Raw genomic sequence first — 13,962 nt, forward strand, 5'->3', positions numbered from 1 at the left:
GGGTGTGGGTACCTCTCTCACCAGCCATGGCTCTTCAGCAAAGGACTTCTGCGACTCACTGGGACTGACACAATCTGTCAATTTCCCGACCCGGATCTCAGTCAACGGAGCATCTTCTCTTCTGGATTTGGTTATGACAAACTTCCCTGAAAATGTCTGCTGCTCTTCTTCTGCTCCAATCGGCTCATCTGATCATGTGCTTGTCAAAGTGGACATCTCTCTGACCATTCTCAGAGAGCCTCCTCAGTGTCGACGAGTCTGGCATTTCACTCAGGCCAACTGGCACGGTCTTCAAGCAGCCATCAATCATCTGGACTGGTCTCCCATCTCTACCGCCTCTGACATCAACTCATCCTGGGAATTCTTTCAAAGTAAATTGCTCTCTCTCATGCACAGATTTATCCCATCTCGTCTTCAGTTGTCATACCCTTCCTCCCGTCCATGGTACACGGAATCTTGTGGTGAGGCTGTTGCCCTGAAACAACTTGCTTTCGTCTCCTGGAAAGCAAATCCAACGGAAGGAAATCTCATTTCCTTTCACAAAGCCCGAAACAAGTGTGTGTCCACCCTCAGGAGAGCCAGGAAACAATATCTCACCGTTCTCAAGACCGAACTCTCTTATCTGTCTCCCTCTTCCAAATCCTGGTGGCGTCTGGTCAAATCTGTTTCTGGTGTTTGTTCCCCCTCCATCCCCTCCCTCACCTCAAACGGCTTAACGGCTGACTCCGCACGTGAAAAAGCTGAATGCCTCAACTCTGTGTTTGCCTCTAAATCTTGTGTCCCAAACCCATCCCCCTCTGTACCCACCGTACCCAGTCGTACCCAGCTGCTCCTCGACTCTGTGTCCTTTCCTCCTGACAAGGTGGAAAAGTTTCTGTCAACCCTCGACTCTGATTCTGCAACTGGACCTGACGGCATCAGCCCACGGGTCCTAAAATCCTGTTCTTCCGCTCTTTCACTCCCTCTCTCTGTTCTCTTAATCCTCTCTTTTGCTCAAGGTCATCTTCCATCTGCTTGGAAATCCGCCAACATCACCACTTTGCACAAAAAAGGTGCAAAAACAGATCCCAGCAACTACAGACCAATCAGCCTTCTCCCAATTATCAGCAAAGTCATGGAATCCATCATTGCTTCAGGTATGAAACCTTTCCGCTTCTCTGGATGACCGGGTGACCCTCTGGATTGTGGCTCATATCGAGCGATAAAGTTATTGGAGCATGGAATGAAGGTATTGGAAAGTGTTGGAGAGGAGGATAAGGAAGAAAGTGAAGATTGACAAAATGCAGTTTGGATTTATGCCAGGAAGAGGAACGACAGACGCGCTTTTTATTGTACGGCAGTTTTTTTTTTTTTTAAGGCAGTTGCAGGAGAAGTACATGGAGAAGAGGAAGAAGTTGTTTCTTGGGTTTGTTGATCTGGAGAAAGCATTCGATAGGGTTCCACGTGAAGTAGTGACATGGGCATTGAGGAAGTTAGGAGTGGAGGAATGGTTGATCAGGGTGGAGATGGCAATGTACAAAAGAGTGCGCGCAGCTGTAAGAACGAAGGACGGGAACAGTGGTGAGTTTGAAGTGAAGGCGGGAGTGCATCAGGGGTCGGTACTAAGTCCACTACTATTTGTGTAGCTGTGATGGAGGTGCTGGCTCAGAACGTAAAGGAGGGTTTACCGTGGGAGTTATTGTATGCAGATGATCTCGTGTTGATTGCGGAAAGTATGGATGGACTGAAGGAAAAGATGAACAAGTGGAAGGAATGTATGGAGACAAAAGGTCTGAAGGTGAATATCGGAAAGACGAAGGTAATGGCAAGGGGTAAAGCATGTAGTGAGGTGGAAAGAACTGGGAAGTGGCTGTGTGCTATGTGCAGGTAGGGTGTCGGAGTAAACTCCATTCAATGTACAATGTGCGCTGAGTGGGTTCATCAAAAATGTAGTGGTCTGAGAGGGTCATTAACCAGTGTCGCAGCTACATTCAAATGTAAGGTGTGCACAGAGGGAGCTGCAGATGGAGGAAATATTGAGTTGGATCTTGGAGACGGCGTGAAGCTGGAAGGTGTGAAAACATTTTGCTACCTCGGAGACATGCTGAATGGAGAAGGTGGATCAGACTCGGCAATGGTTGCTGGAGTGAGATGTGCATGGAAGAAGTTTCGGGAACTGAGTGGCGTGCTGATGAGGAGGGGAGTGTCGTTGAAGCTGAGGGGAAAGGTGTATGCTGCATGTGTGAGAAGTGTTATGACTTATGATTTATGGGAGCGAGACATGGGTAATGAACGAAGAGCAGCAACGAATGCTGGAAAGGGTGGAAATATGAATGGTTCGTTGGATGTGTGGAGTATCGTTGAGAGAGAGGAAGACAAATTATGAATTGCGAAAGATGATGGGAATAGAGCCTGTGATTGATGCTGTGAAGAGAAACAGGTTGAGATGGTTTGGTCATGTGTTGAGGAAGGATGAAAGTGACTGGTTGAGAAAAGTGATGGAAATGAATGTAGAAGGAAGTAGAGGACGGGGAAGACCGAGAAAGACTTGGCTAAAGATGGTGGAAGAAGAAATGCGGGCAAGGGGGTTAAACAAGGGGAGATGCAGAAAATAGGGCAAAATGGAGAAGATTGCCATGGGGACCGCAAGGCTAACCCCCGCTCTGGCAGGGAAAATGGCCTTAAAATGCATGTTGTTGTTTGTTGTTATTTGGAATAAGGCATCCAAGGCATCATTTCAACACCTAACCCTGCTCCTGGAGGAAGTTGGTGGTCAGGCGAGCAGCATGGGGTCGAGCGTTGTCCTGCTGGAAAACTGCGATGTCAGGATGAGCCTGGAGAAATTACAACAGATGAGGTCTCAAAACTTCATTGACGTAACGCTGACTTGTGAGATTGCCTTCGATGACGACCAGCGGTGTCCTGAAACGGGTGGAAATGCTGGTCCATACCATCACACTGGGTCCTCCCCAATGATTGATCTGGCAAATACAGCATGATGCATACCTTTCCCCACCTCTGCGCCACACCCGTTGACGCCCATCAGCAGCATGGATGCAAAATCTGGACTCATCACTGAACAAGACTGCACTCCACTGTTGCTGTGTCCAGCGGTGAGGTTGCAGTCACCATCTTAGTCTGTTTCGCCGATACACTGCGTTTAATACTGGACCTCTGCAAGGACATCTTGCCACCAGGCCCTGACTTCTCAAGCGCCTCCACACAGTAGAGACACTGATGTGGTTGTTGTAGCGACCTTTGGTCACTGCAGCTGTTTGCGTCACAGAGCGGAAACGATCACGAAGATGCTGCAGCACAACCCAGCGGTCTTGGTTTCGGGTGGTTACCCGTGGTCGTCCTCTTCGTGGACCATCATTCACAGTTCCAGTTTCACAGTAACGCCTGACCAAGTTGGAAATTGCAGGCTGTGAGCAACCAAGATGGTGGGCAATTGTTCGCTGGCTTACACCAGCCTCAAGCATCCCAATTGCCCTTAAACGTTGTTCAGATGTCAGGCGTGGCATCTGAATTTTCTTGTTGTTTTCCCTGTCAGAAGCCTCTCGAGTGACTATCGACAGCAGTAAATGAATGTCCAACAACGAGAACTGAAGGATTTCATTATGAGAGTCATCCTTTAAAGGGAAAGATCCCTATACAGAACCACTCAAGCATGCCATTGTTGATCAACCAGGTGATTGGAGTGAAGTTCCCATGACATAATCAGCCATGACAATTGAACGTGTTTGTAAACCTGCACATTTCAAAAGATGAAAGCGATGAGTTTCTTTTGATGTTCAGTTTATATTAGGAAATTTAGAAAGAAAGTTTAAAATGACCTACCTTCCCTTCCCCCTCCACCCACCCCAAACTCCCCGTTTCCCTATCTGCCAACCTCCCCGTTTCCCCTCTGCCAACCTCCCTGTTTCCCCCCTCTGCCAACCTCCCGGTTTCCCCCCCTCTGCCAACCTCCCGACCACCCCCCCCCTCTGCCAACCTCCCGGTCTCCCCCCCCCCCCTCTGCCAACCTCCCGGTCTCCCCCCCCTCTGCCAACCTCCCGGTCTCCCCCCCTCTGCCAACCTCCCGGTCTCCCCCCCTCTGCCAACCTCCCGGTCTCCCCCCCTCTGCCAACCTCCCGGTTTCCCCCACCTGCCAAACTCCCGTTCCCCCCCCCCCTCTGCCAACCTCCCGGTTTCCCCCCCCCCTCTGCCAACCTCCCGGTTTCCCCCCCCTCTGCCAACCTCCCGGTTCCCCCCCCTCTGCCAACCTCCCGGTTTCCCCCCCCCCCTCTGCCAACCTCCCGGTTTCCCCCCCCCCTCTGCCAACCTCCCGGTTTCCGCCCCCCCCTCTGCCAACCTCCCGGTTTCCGCCCCCCCCTCTGCCAACCTCCCGGTTTCCCCCCCCCCCTCTGCCAACCTCCCGGTTTCCCCCCCCCCCTCTGCCAACCTCCCGGTTTCCCCCCCTCTGCCAACCTCCCGGTTTCCCCCCCTCTGCCAACCTCCCGGTTTCCCCCCCCTCTGCCAACCTCCCGGTTTCCCCCCCCCCCTCTGCCAACCTCCCGGTTTCCCCCCCCCTCTGCCAACCTCCCGGTTTCCCCCCCTCTGCCAACCTCCCGGTTTCCCCCCCCTCTGCCAACCTCCCGGTTTCCCCCCCTCTGCCAACCTCCCGGTTTCCCCCCCCCCCCTCTGCCAACCTCCCGGTTTCCCCCCCCCCCCTCTGCCAACCTCCCGGTTTCCCCCCCCCCTCTGCCAACCTCCCGGTTTCCCCCCCCCTCTGCCAACCTCCCGGTTTCCCCCCCCTCTGCCAACCTCCCGGTTTCCCCCCCTCTGCCAACCTCCCGGTTTTTCCCCCCCCCTCTGCCAACCTCCCGGTTTCCCCCCCCCCCTCTGCCAACCTCCCGGTTTTTCCACCCTCTGCCAACCTCCCCGTTTCCCCACCTCTGCCAACCTCCCCGTTTCCACCCTCTGCCAACCTCCCCGTTTCCCCACCTCTGCCAACCTCCCCGTTTCCCCCCTCTGCCAACCTCCCCGTTTCCCCGATCTGCCAACCTCCCCGTTTCCCCCCTCTGCCAACCTCCCCGTTTCCCCCCTCTGCCAACCTCCCCGTTTCCCCCCTCTGCCAAACTCCCCGTTTCCCCCCTCTGCCAAACTCCCCGTTTCCCCCCCTCTGCCAAACTCCCCGTTTCCCCCCTCTGCCAAACTCCCCGTTTCCCCCCTCTGCCAAACTCCCCGTTTCCCCCCTCTGCCAAACTCCCCGTTTCCCCCCTCTGCCAAACTCCCCGTTTCCCCCCTCTGCCAAACTCCCCGTTTCCCCCCTCTGCCAAACTCCCCGTTTCCCCCCTCTGCCAAACTCCCCGTTTCCCCCCTCTGCCAAACTCCCCGTTTCCCCCCTCTGCCAAACTCCCCGTTTTCCCACCTCTGCCAAACTCCCCGTTTTCCCACCTCTGCCAAACTCCCCGTTTCCCCCCTCTGCCAAACTCCCCGTTTCCCCCCTCTGCCAAACTCCCCGTTTCCCCCCTCTGCCAAACTCCCCGTTTCCCCCCTCTGCCAAACTCCCCGTTTCCCCCCTCTGCCAAACTCCCCGTTTCCCCCCTCTGCCAAACTCCCCGTTTCCCCCCTCTGCCAAACTCCCCGTTTCCCCCCTCTGCCAAACTCCCCGTTTCCCCCCTCTGCCAAACTCCCCGTTTCCCCCCTCTGCCAAACTCCCCGTTTCCCCCCTCTGCCAAACTCCCCGTTTCCCCCCTCTGCCAAACTCCCCGTTTCCCCCCTCTGCCAAACTCCCCGTTTCCCCCCTCTGCCAAACTCCCCGTTTCCCCCCTCTGCCAAACTCCCCGTTTCCCCCCTCTGCCAAACTCCCCGTTTCCCCCCTCTGCCAAACTCCCCGTTTCCCCCCTCTGCCAAACTCCCCGTTTCCCCCCTCTGCCAAACTCCCCGTTTCCCCCCTCTGCCAAACTCCCCGTTTCCCCCCTCTGCCAAACTCCCCGTTTCCCCCCTCTGCCAAACTCCCCGTTTCCCCCCTCTGCCAAACTCCCCGTTTCCCCCCTCTGCCAAACTCCCCGTTTCCCCCCTCTGCCAAACTCCCCGTTTCCCCCCTCTGCCAAACTCCCCGTTTCCCCCCTCTGCCAAACTCCCCGTTTCCCCCCTCTGCCAAACTCCCCGTTTCCCCCCTCTGCCAAACTCCCCGTTTCCCCCCTCTGCCAAACTCCCCGTTTCCCCCCTCTGCCAAACTCCCCGTTTCCCCCCTCTGCCAAACTCCCCGTTTCCCCCCTCTGCCAAACTCCCCGTTTCCCCCCTCTGCCAAACTCCCCGTTTCCCCCCTCTGCCAAACTCCCCGTTTCCCCCCTCTGCCAAACTCCCCGTTTCCCCCCTCTGCCAAACTCCCCGTTTCCCCCCTCTGCCAAACTCCCCGTTTCCCCCCTCTGCCAAACTCCCCGTTTACCCCCTCTGCCAAACTCCCCGTTTACCCCCTCTGCCAAACTCCCCGTTTACCCCCTCTGCCAAACTCCCCGTTTACCCCCTCTGCCAAACTCCCCGTTTACCCCCTCTGCCAAACTCCCCGTTTACCCCCTCTGCCAAACTCCCCGTTTACCCCCTCTGCCAAACTCCCCGTTTACCCCCTCTGCCAAACTCCCCGTTTACCCCCTCTGCCAAACTCCCCGTTTACCCCCTCTGCCAAACTCCCCGTTTACCCCCTCTGCCAAACTCCCCGTTTACCCCCTCTGCCAAACTCCCCGTTTACCCCCTCTGCCAAACTCCCCGTTTACCCCCTCTGCCAAACTCCCCGTTTACCCCCTCTGCCAAACTCCCCGTTTACCCCCTCTGCCAAACTCCCCGTTTACCCCCTCTGCCAAACTCCCCGTTTACCCCCTCTGCCAAACTCCCCGTTTACCCCCTCTGCCAAACTCCCCGTTTACCCCCTCTGCCAAACTCCCCGTTTCCCCCCTCTGCCAAACTCCCCGTTACCCCCCTCTGCCAAACTCCCCGTTTACCCCCCTCTGCCAAACTCCCCGTTTACCCCCTCTGCCAAACTCCCCGTTACCCCCCTCTGCCAAACTCCCCGTTTACCCCCCTCTGACAAACTCCCCGTTTCCCCCCTCTGACAAACTCCCCGTTTCCCCCCTCTGACAAACTCCCCGTTTCCCCCCTCTGACAAACTCCCCGTTTCCCCCCTCTGACAAACTCCCCGTTTCCCCCCTCTGACAAACTCCCCGTTTCCCCCCTCTGACAAACTCCCCGTTTCCCCCCTCTGACAAACTCCCCGTTTCCCCCCTCTGACAAACTCCCCGTTTCCCCCCTCTGACAAACTCCCCGTTTCCCCCCTCTGACAAACTCCCCGTTACCCCCCTCTGCCAAACTCCCCGTTTACCTCTGCCAAACTCCCCGTTTCCCCCCTCTGACAAACTCCTCGTTACCCCCCTCTGCCAAACTCCCCGTTTCCCCCCTCTGCCAAACTCCCCGTTTCCCCCCTCTGCGAAACTCCCCGTTTCCCCCTCCGCCTACCTCCACGCCTCCCCTCCACCAACCTCCCCACCGCCAACCTCCCCGCCTACCCCTCCGCCAACCTCGCGCCTCCCCCTCCACCAAATTCTCCCCCTCCCCCTCCACCAAACTCCCTGCCTCCCCTCCGCCAACCTCCCCGCCTGCCCCTCCGCCAACCTCCCCGCCTGCCCCTCCGCCTGCCCCTCCGCCAACCTCCCCGCCTGCCCCTCCGCCAACCTCCCCGCGTCCCCCTCCGCCAACCTCCCCGTCTCCCCCTCCGCCAACCTCCCCGCTTCTCTTCCGCCAACCTCCCCGCTCCGCCTCCCCCTCCGCCAACCTCCCCGCCACCCCTCCGCCTCCACCAACCTCCCCGCCTGCCCCTACGCCAACGTCCCCGCGTCCCCCTCCGCCAACCTCCCCGCGTCCTCCTCCGCCACCTCCCCGTCTCCCCTCCCCCAACCTCCCCACCTCCGGGTCCCCGGGTGCCACCACGGCCGGGGCTCCCCGGGTGCCACCACGGCCGGGGGTCCCCGGGTGCCACCACGGCCGGGGGTCCCCGGGTGCCACCACGGCCGGGGGTCCCCGGGTGCCACCACGGCCGGGGGTCCCCCGGTGCCATCACGGCCCGAGGTCCCAGGGTGACATCACATGGATGATGGAAGCTAGGTAGGAGTTGAAAACAAAATAGGATTTGATACATGTTAGCAAGTCGGATATTGCACTTGTAGTTGTAGACAGGGAGGAGGCAAAGGTGGCGGGCAGTGAAGGCCATGAACGGGCTGCGAGAATGAAGTAAACGACAAAGTGAATGTGCAATTATGGAATGATGAAAAAAAAAAAATTGAAAAAAAAAATCAAAGTGAGCATTAAATAGATATTTCGTGAAAGGTTTTAAGTTTAATGGCCGATAGTAATAAAACACCTCGACTGCAAACTGCAACGAGCATCATCAATGCTGTGATTTGGAATCTCAAAGGAAGGAATGGAGGAGTTCCCGTGCGGTTATTCCGGAAGCCCAACCCTACCAATTCACTCCAGTCTATCGCGTCTAGCAAGGGGAACGGGATTCGAAAGGAGTGCTCAACATCGGAAACACATCGACAAATGCAAGGAACCACAGAGGTACAAGATGATAAGTGAACGGGCTACGTGGCCGTAACGTCGTCAGCACACCAATCCCGGCCTCCGTGCCGACGTGGAAGGAAGAGCCGAGCCGGAGCGCACTTACGCCTTGTCCACGATGTCCCGTATCCTCCACATGTTTAACATGATGCCGACTGTGGGTCCGCAGGGAGCTCTCCGAGAGATCAACGCTCGTCCGCCAACACTTTTCCGCTTTCCTAGTTTCGCTTATCTTGTTCGGCCTCGTCTCAGCCACCTCCAAAGCAGGAACCAAACTGCCAACCCGGAAGTATATTTAACCGGAAGTTATAATTATAAACTGTTGGGTTGATTTCATTACCCTTTCCGTTTCATAACTTTGAAGTAATACTATACACGTACGTCAAAGCTTGTGTTTGAAACATTATGAGAACAGTAGAGAAAAACATCGCCTCGATATACAAAAAGTGCGAGTGAATATATATGTATAAACAACAGCGTTAAGGTTATACACCACCTTAATATTTTATTGGTTCTTTCGCTCAAATCGGACCAAGAAGCCAAATTACGGCATTTGAATCAAGGCATGATGATGTCTGACGTCACAAGTTTTAAGCTGAGGTGGTGGAGGGGTTGGGTTCGCAGGTGGCAAGTGTGGAGGATCAGACCCAACAATACTACGGTATACTATACTGTACTGTACTCTTACTAAGGCCCTCTATCAGGACTTGAACAATACAAATTTTGATTTGAGGGTTATACCAGTTGTAGTTCTGGCTAAATTAGAGAAAGTAGCAACGGTACCCGCCCTACGGGCGAGGCTTCAATTGGGAGGCCCAAATGAAAAGACAAAATATCAGAAATTGAAGGCTTTTTTTTTTTTTTACGATTTATATAAAGCGTTAAAACATATCACACGCAACGCGTCAAAATCGAAACAGTATTTGTAGAATTTCAATAAAAGCCACATCACTGTTCATATCGGTAAATACTAGTACCGACTGTAAAGCCGCAATGAGCCGGCGAAGCCAAAACCTCTTGCCACTATTTTGCCCATCACTATGGCATCAGTAGGTTAGGTAGTTGGTAGTAGGTAGGTGTAGTAGGTACCGTACCTGGTAAGACTTGGTAAAAGAGAACAGCAGACAGTCCTCCCCAATACCTGCATACCTCTTGCCACTATTTTACCCATCACCATGGCATCAGTAGGTTAGGTAGTTGGTAGTAGGTAGGTAGGTAGTTGGTAGTAGGTAGGTGTAGTAGGTACCGTACCTGGTAAGACTTGGTAAAAGAGAAGAGCAGACAGTCCTCCCCAATGGCAATACCTGCATACAATAAATGTCACAAGAAGCTTAAGGAAGTAACTATACGATGTGCTAGCTTAAGGCCTATTTTTAACTGGGCTTAACATACGTTTTCACAGTATGTGTGTCGTCTTCTAACTTCAGTCGCTGTCAGGTGCCAGGGCTGGTTCTCTGACTCTCCGGGCACGGCAGCTTCCTCCACCAGAAGACGTTAGCTTGCAGTGATTAATTCGGTGAATTCCGTGTCAACTTCGGATATTTCCGGCCGTGAAAAACTATCCATATTAATAAACTAAATATGTAAACCGCTTATACCGTATTTCTGGCCGTGAAAAACTGTCCCATACGGCCACGAGATTTCTAAAAAATAATTCTTCGTCAATGTTAGAATATTTGACGCCGTTTTCACCCTCCGAAACGCGTAATAATATTTTTTCAAATGCTCGAATCTCATTGGTTCTGGTGTTTGATGACGATTTTCGTTGAAGATAACGAGGTTGGTCTTAACGTATTTTAATTACTAATTAGAGGTTTCATTAGATTGTGAATCAAAGAACGACGGGTGAAACAAACTCCTATTGAACTTTTTCGCAATTGTTTTATGCAAACTTCCGCATCCGGTCGATGGCGGTCTCCATTGAGCGATTTCATTTTAGAAATATTTTTGCAAATGCTCGACTCTCATTGGGTCCGGTGTTTGGTGACGCGTTTTGTTGAAGATAACCAGGCCCGTGCGGGCCGATGTTGGTCTTAAATTATTTTATTAATACATTGGAGGTGCATAAGATTGTGAATCAAACGATGACGGGTGAAAGAAACTCCTAATGAACGTTTTAAATTTGTTATGCATACTTCCGCATCCGCAAGATGGCTGCCTCCACTGCGCTTCGGATTCTCGAGCCAAGGCATAATCAGGTTTTCAACATAATACGTACTCGTTTATTGACAACACCGGCTTCGCCGGCTATTATTCCATCGTGTTTGGAAAACTGGAAAAACTGGAAAATTGGAAAGATTGGAAATTGGGAAAATCGGAAAATTGGGGGGAAAAATGGAAAAACAATCTAGCCTATTTTACTCCAGGGTGTCCCATGATTACCCACCCAAAATATCGTTGCGATCGGTTCAGCACTTTTTGCGGTACCTGGGAACAGACAGACCGACAGACAGACAGACATTTGGTGAATTATCAAAAGATTATGGAATCCCTCCATATGCACTGGTGGTTCCAGGTCTGATTTGGGGATAACCTTGGTCTGTTATATGTCAGATATTAAATATTCATGGGCGGGAAAGATATCAGATCATTATACTCACTACAGTCGACACACACTTACAACAATACCATTCAAATGCCATAACAATTTCCATTGCACAGGAAATGCTTATCTTGGTGAACCATTCTGCAGCAGAGATATCATTCGTCTTTTCCTTGTACCATACATTATGGTATTCTGCCATTGGCTTACAATTTACTTCTGACCTGACATATACCATATCCATAGGACCATATATAGATACCATTGATTTATCTGCCCTACAATATGTCCGCATTCGTAATTCTACAGGGTGAATCGTAATTCCCAGGACAAGCTTTAAGCTGCTTATACAAGATTTGTTTATACCATGGTTTGTATTGATACTGTTTTTTTTTTCCCCAGCTAATACAAATAATACATTAAACCAAGATGGCAGACACCAGTCCATATACACTGGAAGAGACTGGTAGGATTGTTGCGGAGAAACTACGGGAGGAGAAATACAAACAAGACGATGAAACAGGTGCAAGAAGACTTCGAGGAGCATTTTGAAAATCCAGCAAGGTCAGAATCAAAATCTTCGTCTTTGAGAAAAAAAGGTATTTCAGACTGCAAGTGGAGTGGATAACAAAAAAATCCTGATTTGGGAATTCAGAACATTAAAACATCCGTTCTTATATCTCTGAAAATATCATTGCGGAAACGTTCTGCAGAGTTGGGTGTTTCGCATTCATCGTTATGTCGCACAATGAAAGAAGATCTTCACATGAAACCATATGAACCAACTGTCATTTGTGAATTGTCAGATGCCGATCACGAAAACAGGCTGACAGCTTGTGACAGTTGACAGTGGAGAAAAAGTATCTTGTGCTGTGACAACAGCAGACGTCATATTACTGTAATATGTTCATATTCCTCCTGTTATTGTGTATTACTGTTGTTATTGTAATATGTTATTACTCTGGGGCTTATGGCTCACCCTGGTGGATGTAATGAACAAATCTTGTATAAGCAGCTGTAACCGTGTCATGTGACTTATGACTCACCCTGTAGTGTTCTGTCAGAAGGCAGGTTTCGTAATGCTGAAACAGTTTCCTGGTAAGGGTTACAACTGGATAATTTCCCATTGCATTCCCAGCAGTAGCTATAGGCAGGAATTTGGAATTTGTTATTTTTGCCGGCGATAGCTCGCCCACTCTTCGCGAAGGACACCGTGGAGGGTCTTTAACGTCCACAACTAATTCCGGTAGACGAGCTGCCTGTTTAATGCCTGCCTACCTGAGGGGCGGCACACACACCTGCCTGTGAAACACCACAATGACAGTTTATAGCTGGGTCAGAATTCGAACTCAGGCTAGACGGCTAAATAGAGGCCAGTGGGGAACATACCTTTAAACCCCCCCCTCCCCCCTCCCCCCTTCCCTCCCCCTCCCCCCTTCCCTCCCCCTCCCACCACCCCACACAGTGAGAGATGGGGTTTCGCAGTCACTTGTCTGTTCGAGTCGTAACGTTTGTACCATTTGAGCTTTTCTCATGAAATTGTGAACAAAGCTTTATTATGAGAATATGGAGAAGACAAATTAATAATTTGGTCAAAAGGTCAAAGGACAACGTCACATAAAATCATCAATTTTCATCCAATTGACCGGAAATTTAAAGAATTTGTCATTTGGGTAACCGAATTGGATCAACAATAACAACAATCAAAGGATAGAAGCCAATTGCTTCTTCTTCTTTTTTTTTAGATCAAAAGGTCAAACGTCAAGGCCACAAAATGGTCAATTTCCATCTGATTGACTTGAAATTTGAGCAGTGTTTGCATATTGGGTCACTGAAGCCTTCTGCTTTTGAGGTCAAATGTCAAGGTCACCTAAATCGTCAATCTTTAAATCTGCCACCAAAGGTTATGGCTTCACTCCTGTCTGTCCATCTGTGAACAAGATATCTCAAAAAGTTGTGGACGGATTCAGACCATATTTGCTGGACAGATTGTGTGTGACAAGGACGGATTGATTCGATTTTAATGAAGATCCGGATCTGGCTAGTATAATTAAAATAAATAGCACCGCAAAGCGGGCGTAACCCCTCAGCCCATGCATGGTGGAAAACAATTCCAAGATGGCTGCCGTGGCGGCCATATTGAAAATCGCAGCGTGCCCATTTTCGAAAGGAACCTTCCTCTACTCAACCCCAACACACACTGCAAAAATGGATTTAATCGGACAAACCGTTCTGCTCGAAATTGACGGAAACCAATTTCAAGATGGTTGCCGTGGCGGCCATATTGAAAATCGCAGCGCGCCCATGAACCTTCCTCTACTCAACCCCAACACACACTGCAAAAATGGATTTAATCGGACAAGCCGTCCTGCTCGAAATTGACGGAAACCAAAAGTTGACGGACGCCCGGATGCCCGGACGACGCCCGTGACGACAATACCCCTTAGCCCAATTTGGGCTGAGGGGTGAAAAGTGATTCTTCACCATTGAGAAATAGAGCCAAAACGATATACAGCACGATATGTCAAAAAGTTATGGATGGATTCGGACGAAACTTGGTGGACAGGTTGTGTGTGACGTGTGTGTGACTTGGAGTGTGTGACGAGGACGAATTGATTCAATTTGGTTTTTGTTTCGATTTCGAAAGTAACAAACAGGGGTAAACGCATAACCCCATTCCTGGTGGAAGTATTGATCGATTCGTGCCCCCGATGTGCTTTCATTTCCATTCATGCGTCATTTGTTCAGATTCGCACTCATGGATAAGTGGTGTTACTTTGTTGCTTCACCATTGCACTTTGGTGTTACGAATTAGTAACATCAGCAATGTAAGAAGTGATGGA

General features: G+C 51.5%; 1 protein-coding gene across 4 annotated transcripts in view; it reads right to left on the reverse strand.

Moving 5' to 3' along the window:
* The window catches only part of LOC137423449 (clathrin interactor 1), an 87,249-nt gene extending 78,364 nt beyond the window's left edge, over positions 1–8,885 (reverse strand). For 3 of the 4 annotated variants that reach the window (XR_010983710.2, XR_010983709.2, XM_068110640.2), the window contains exon 1: positions 8,684–8,867. Coding sequence is in view for 1 of the 4 variants with exons in the window: in XM_068110639.2 (XP_067966740.1) it covers positions 8,684–8,724 (41 nt within the window). In the remaining 3 variants the exon portion in view is untranslated. Of the gene's footprint in view, positions 1–8,683 lie in introns of all 4 variants that reach the window. The other variant, XM_068110639.2, reaches the window with a different exon arrangement.
* Positions 8,886–13,962: the final 5,077 nt, after the last annotated feature.

This window comes from Myxine glutinosa, chromosome 3 (assembly GCF_964187855.1).
Source record: "Myxine glutinosa chromosome 3, kmMyxGlut1.1, whole genome shotgun sequence".
NCBI classification, from domain to species: Eukaryota; Metazoa; Chordata; class Myxini; order Myxiniformes; family Myxinidae; genus Myxine; species Myxine glutinosa.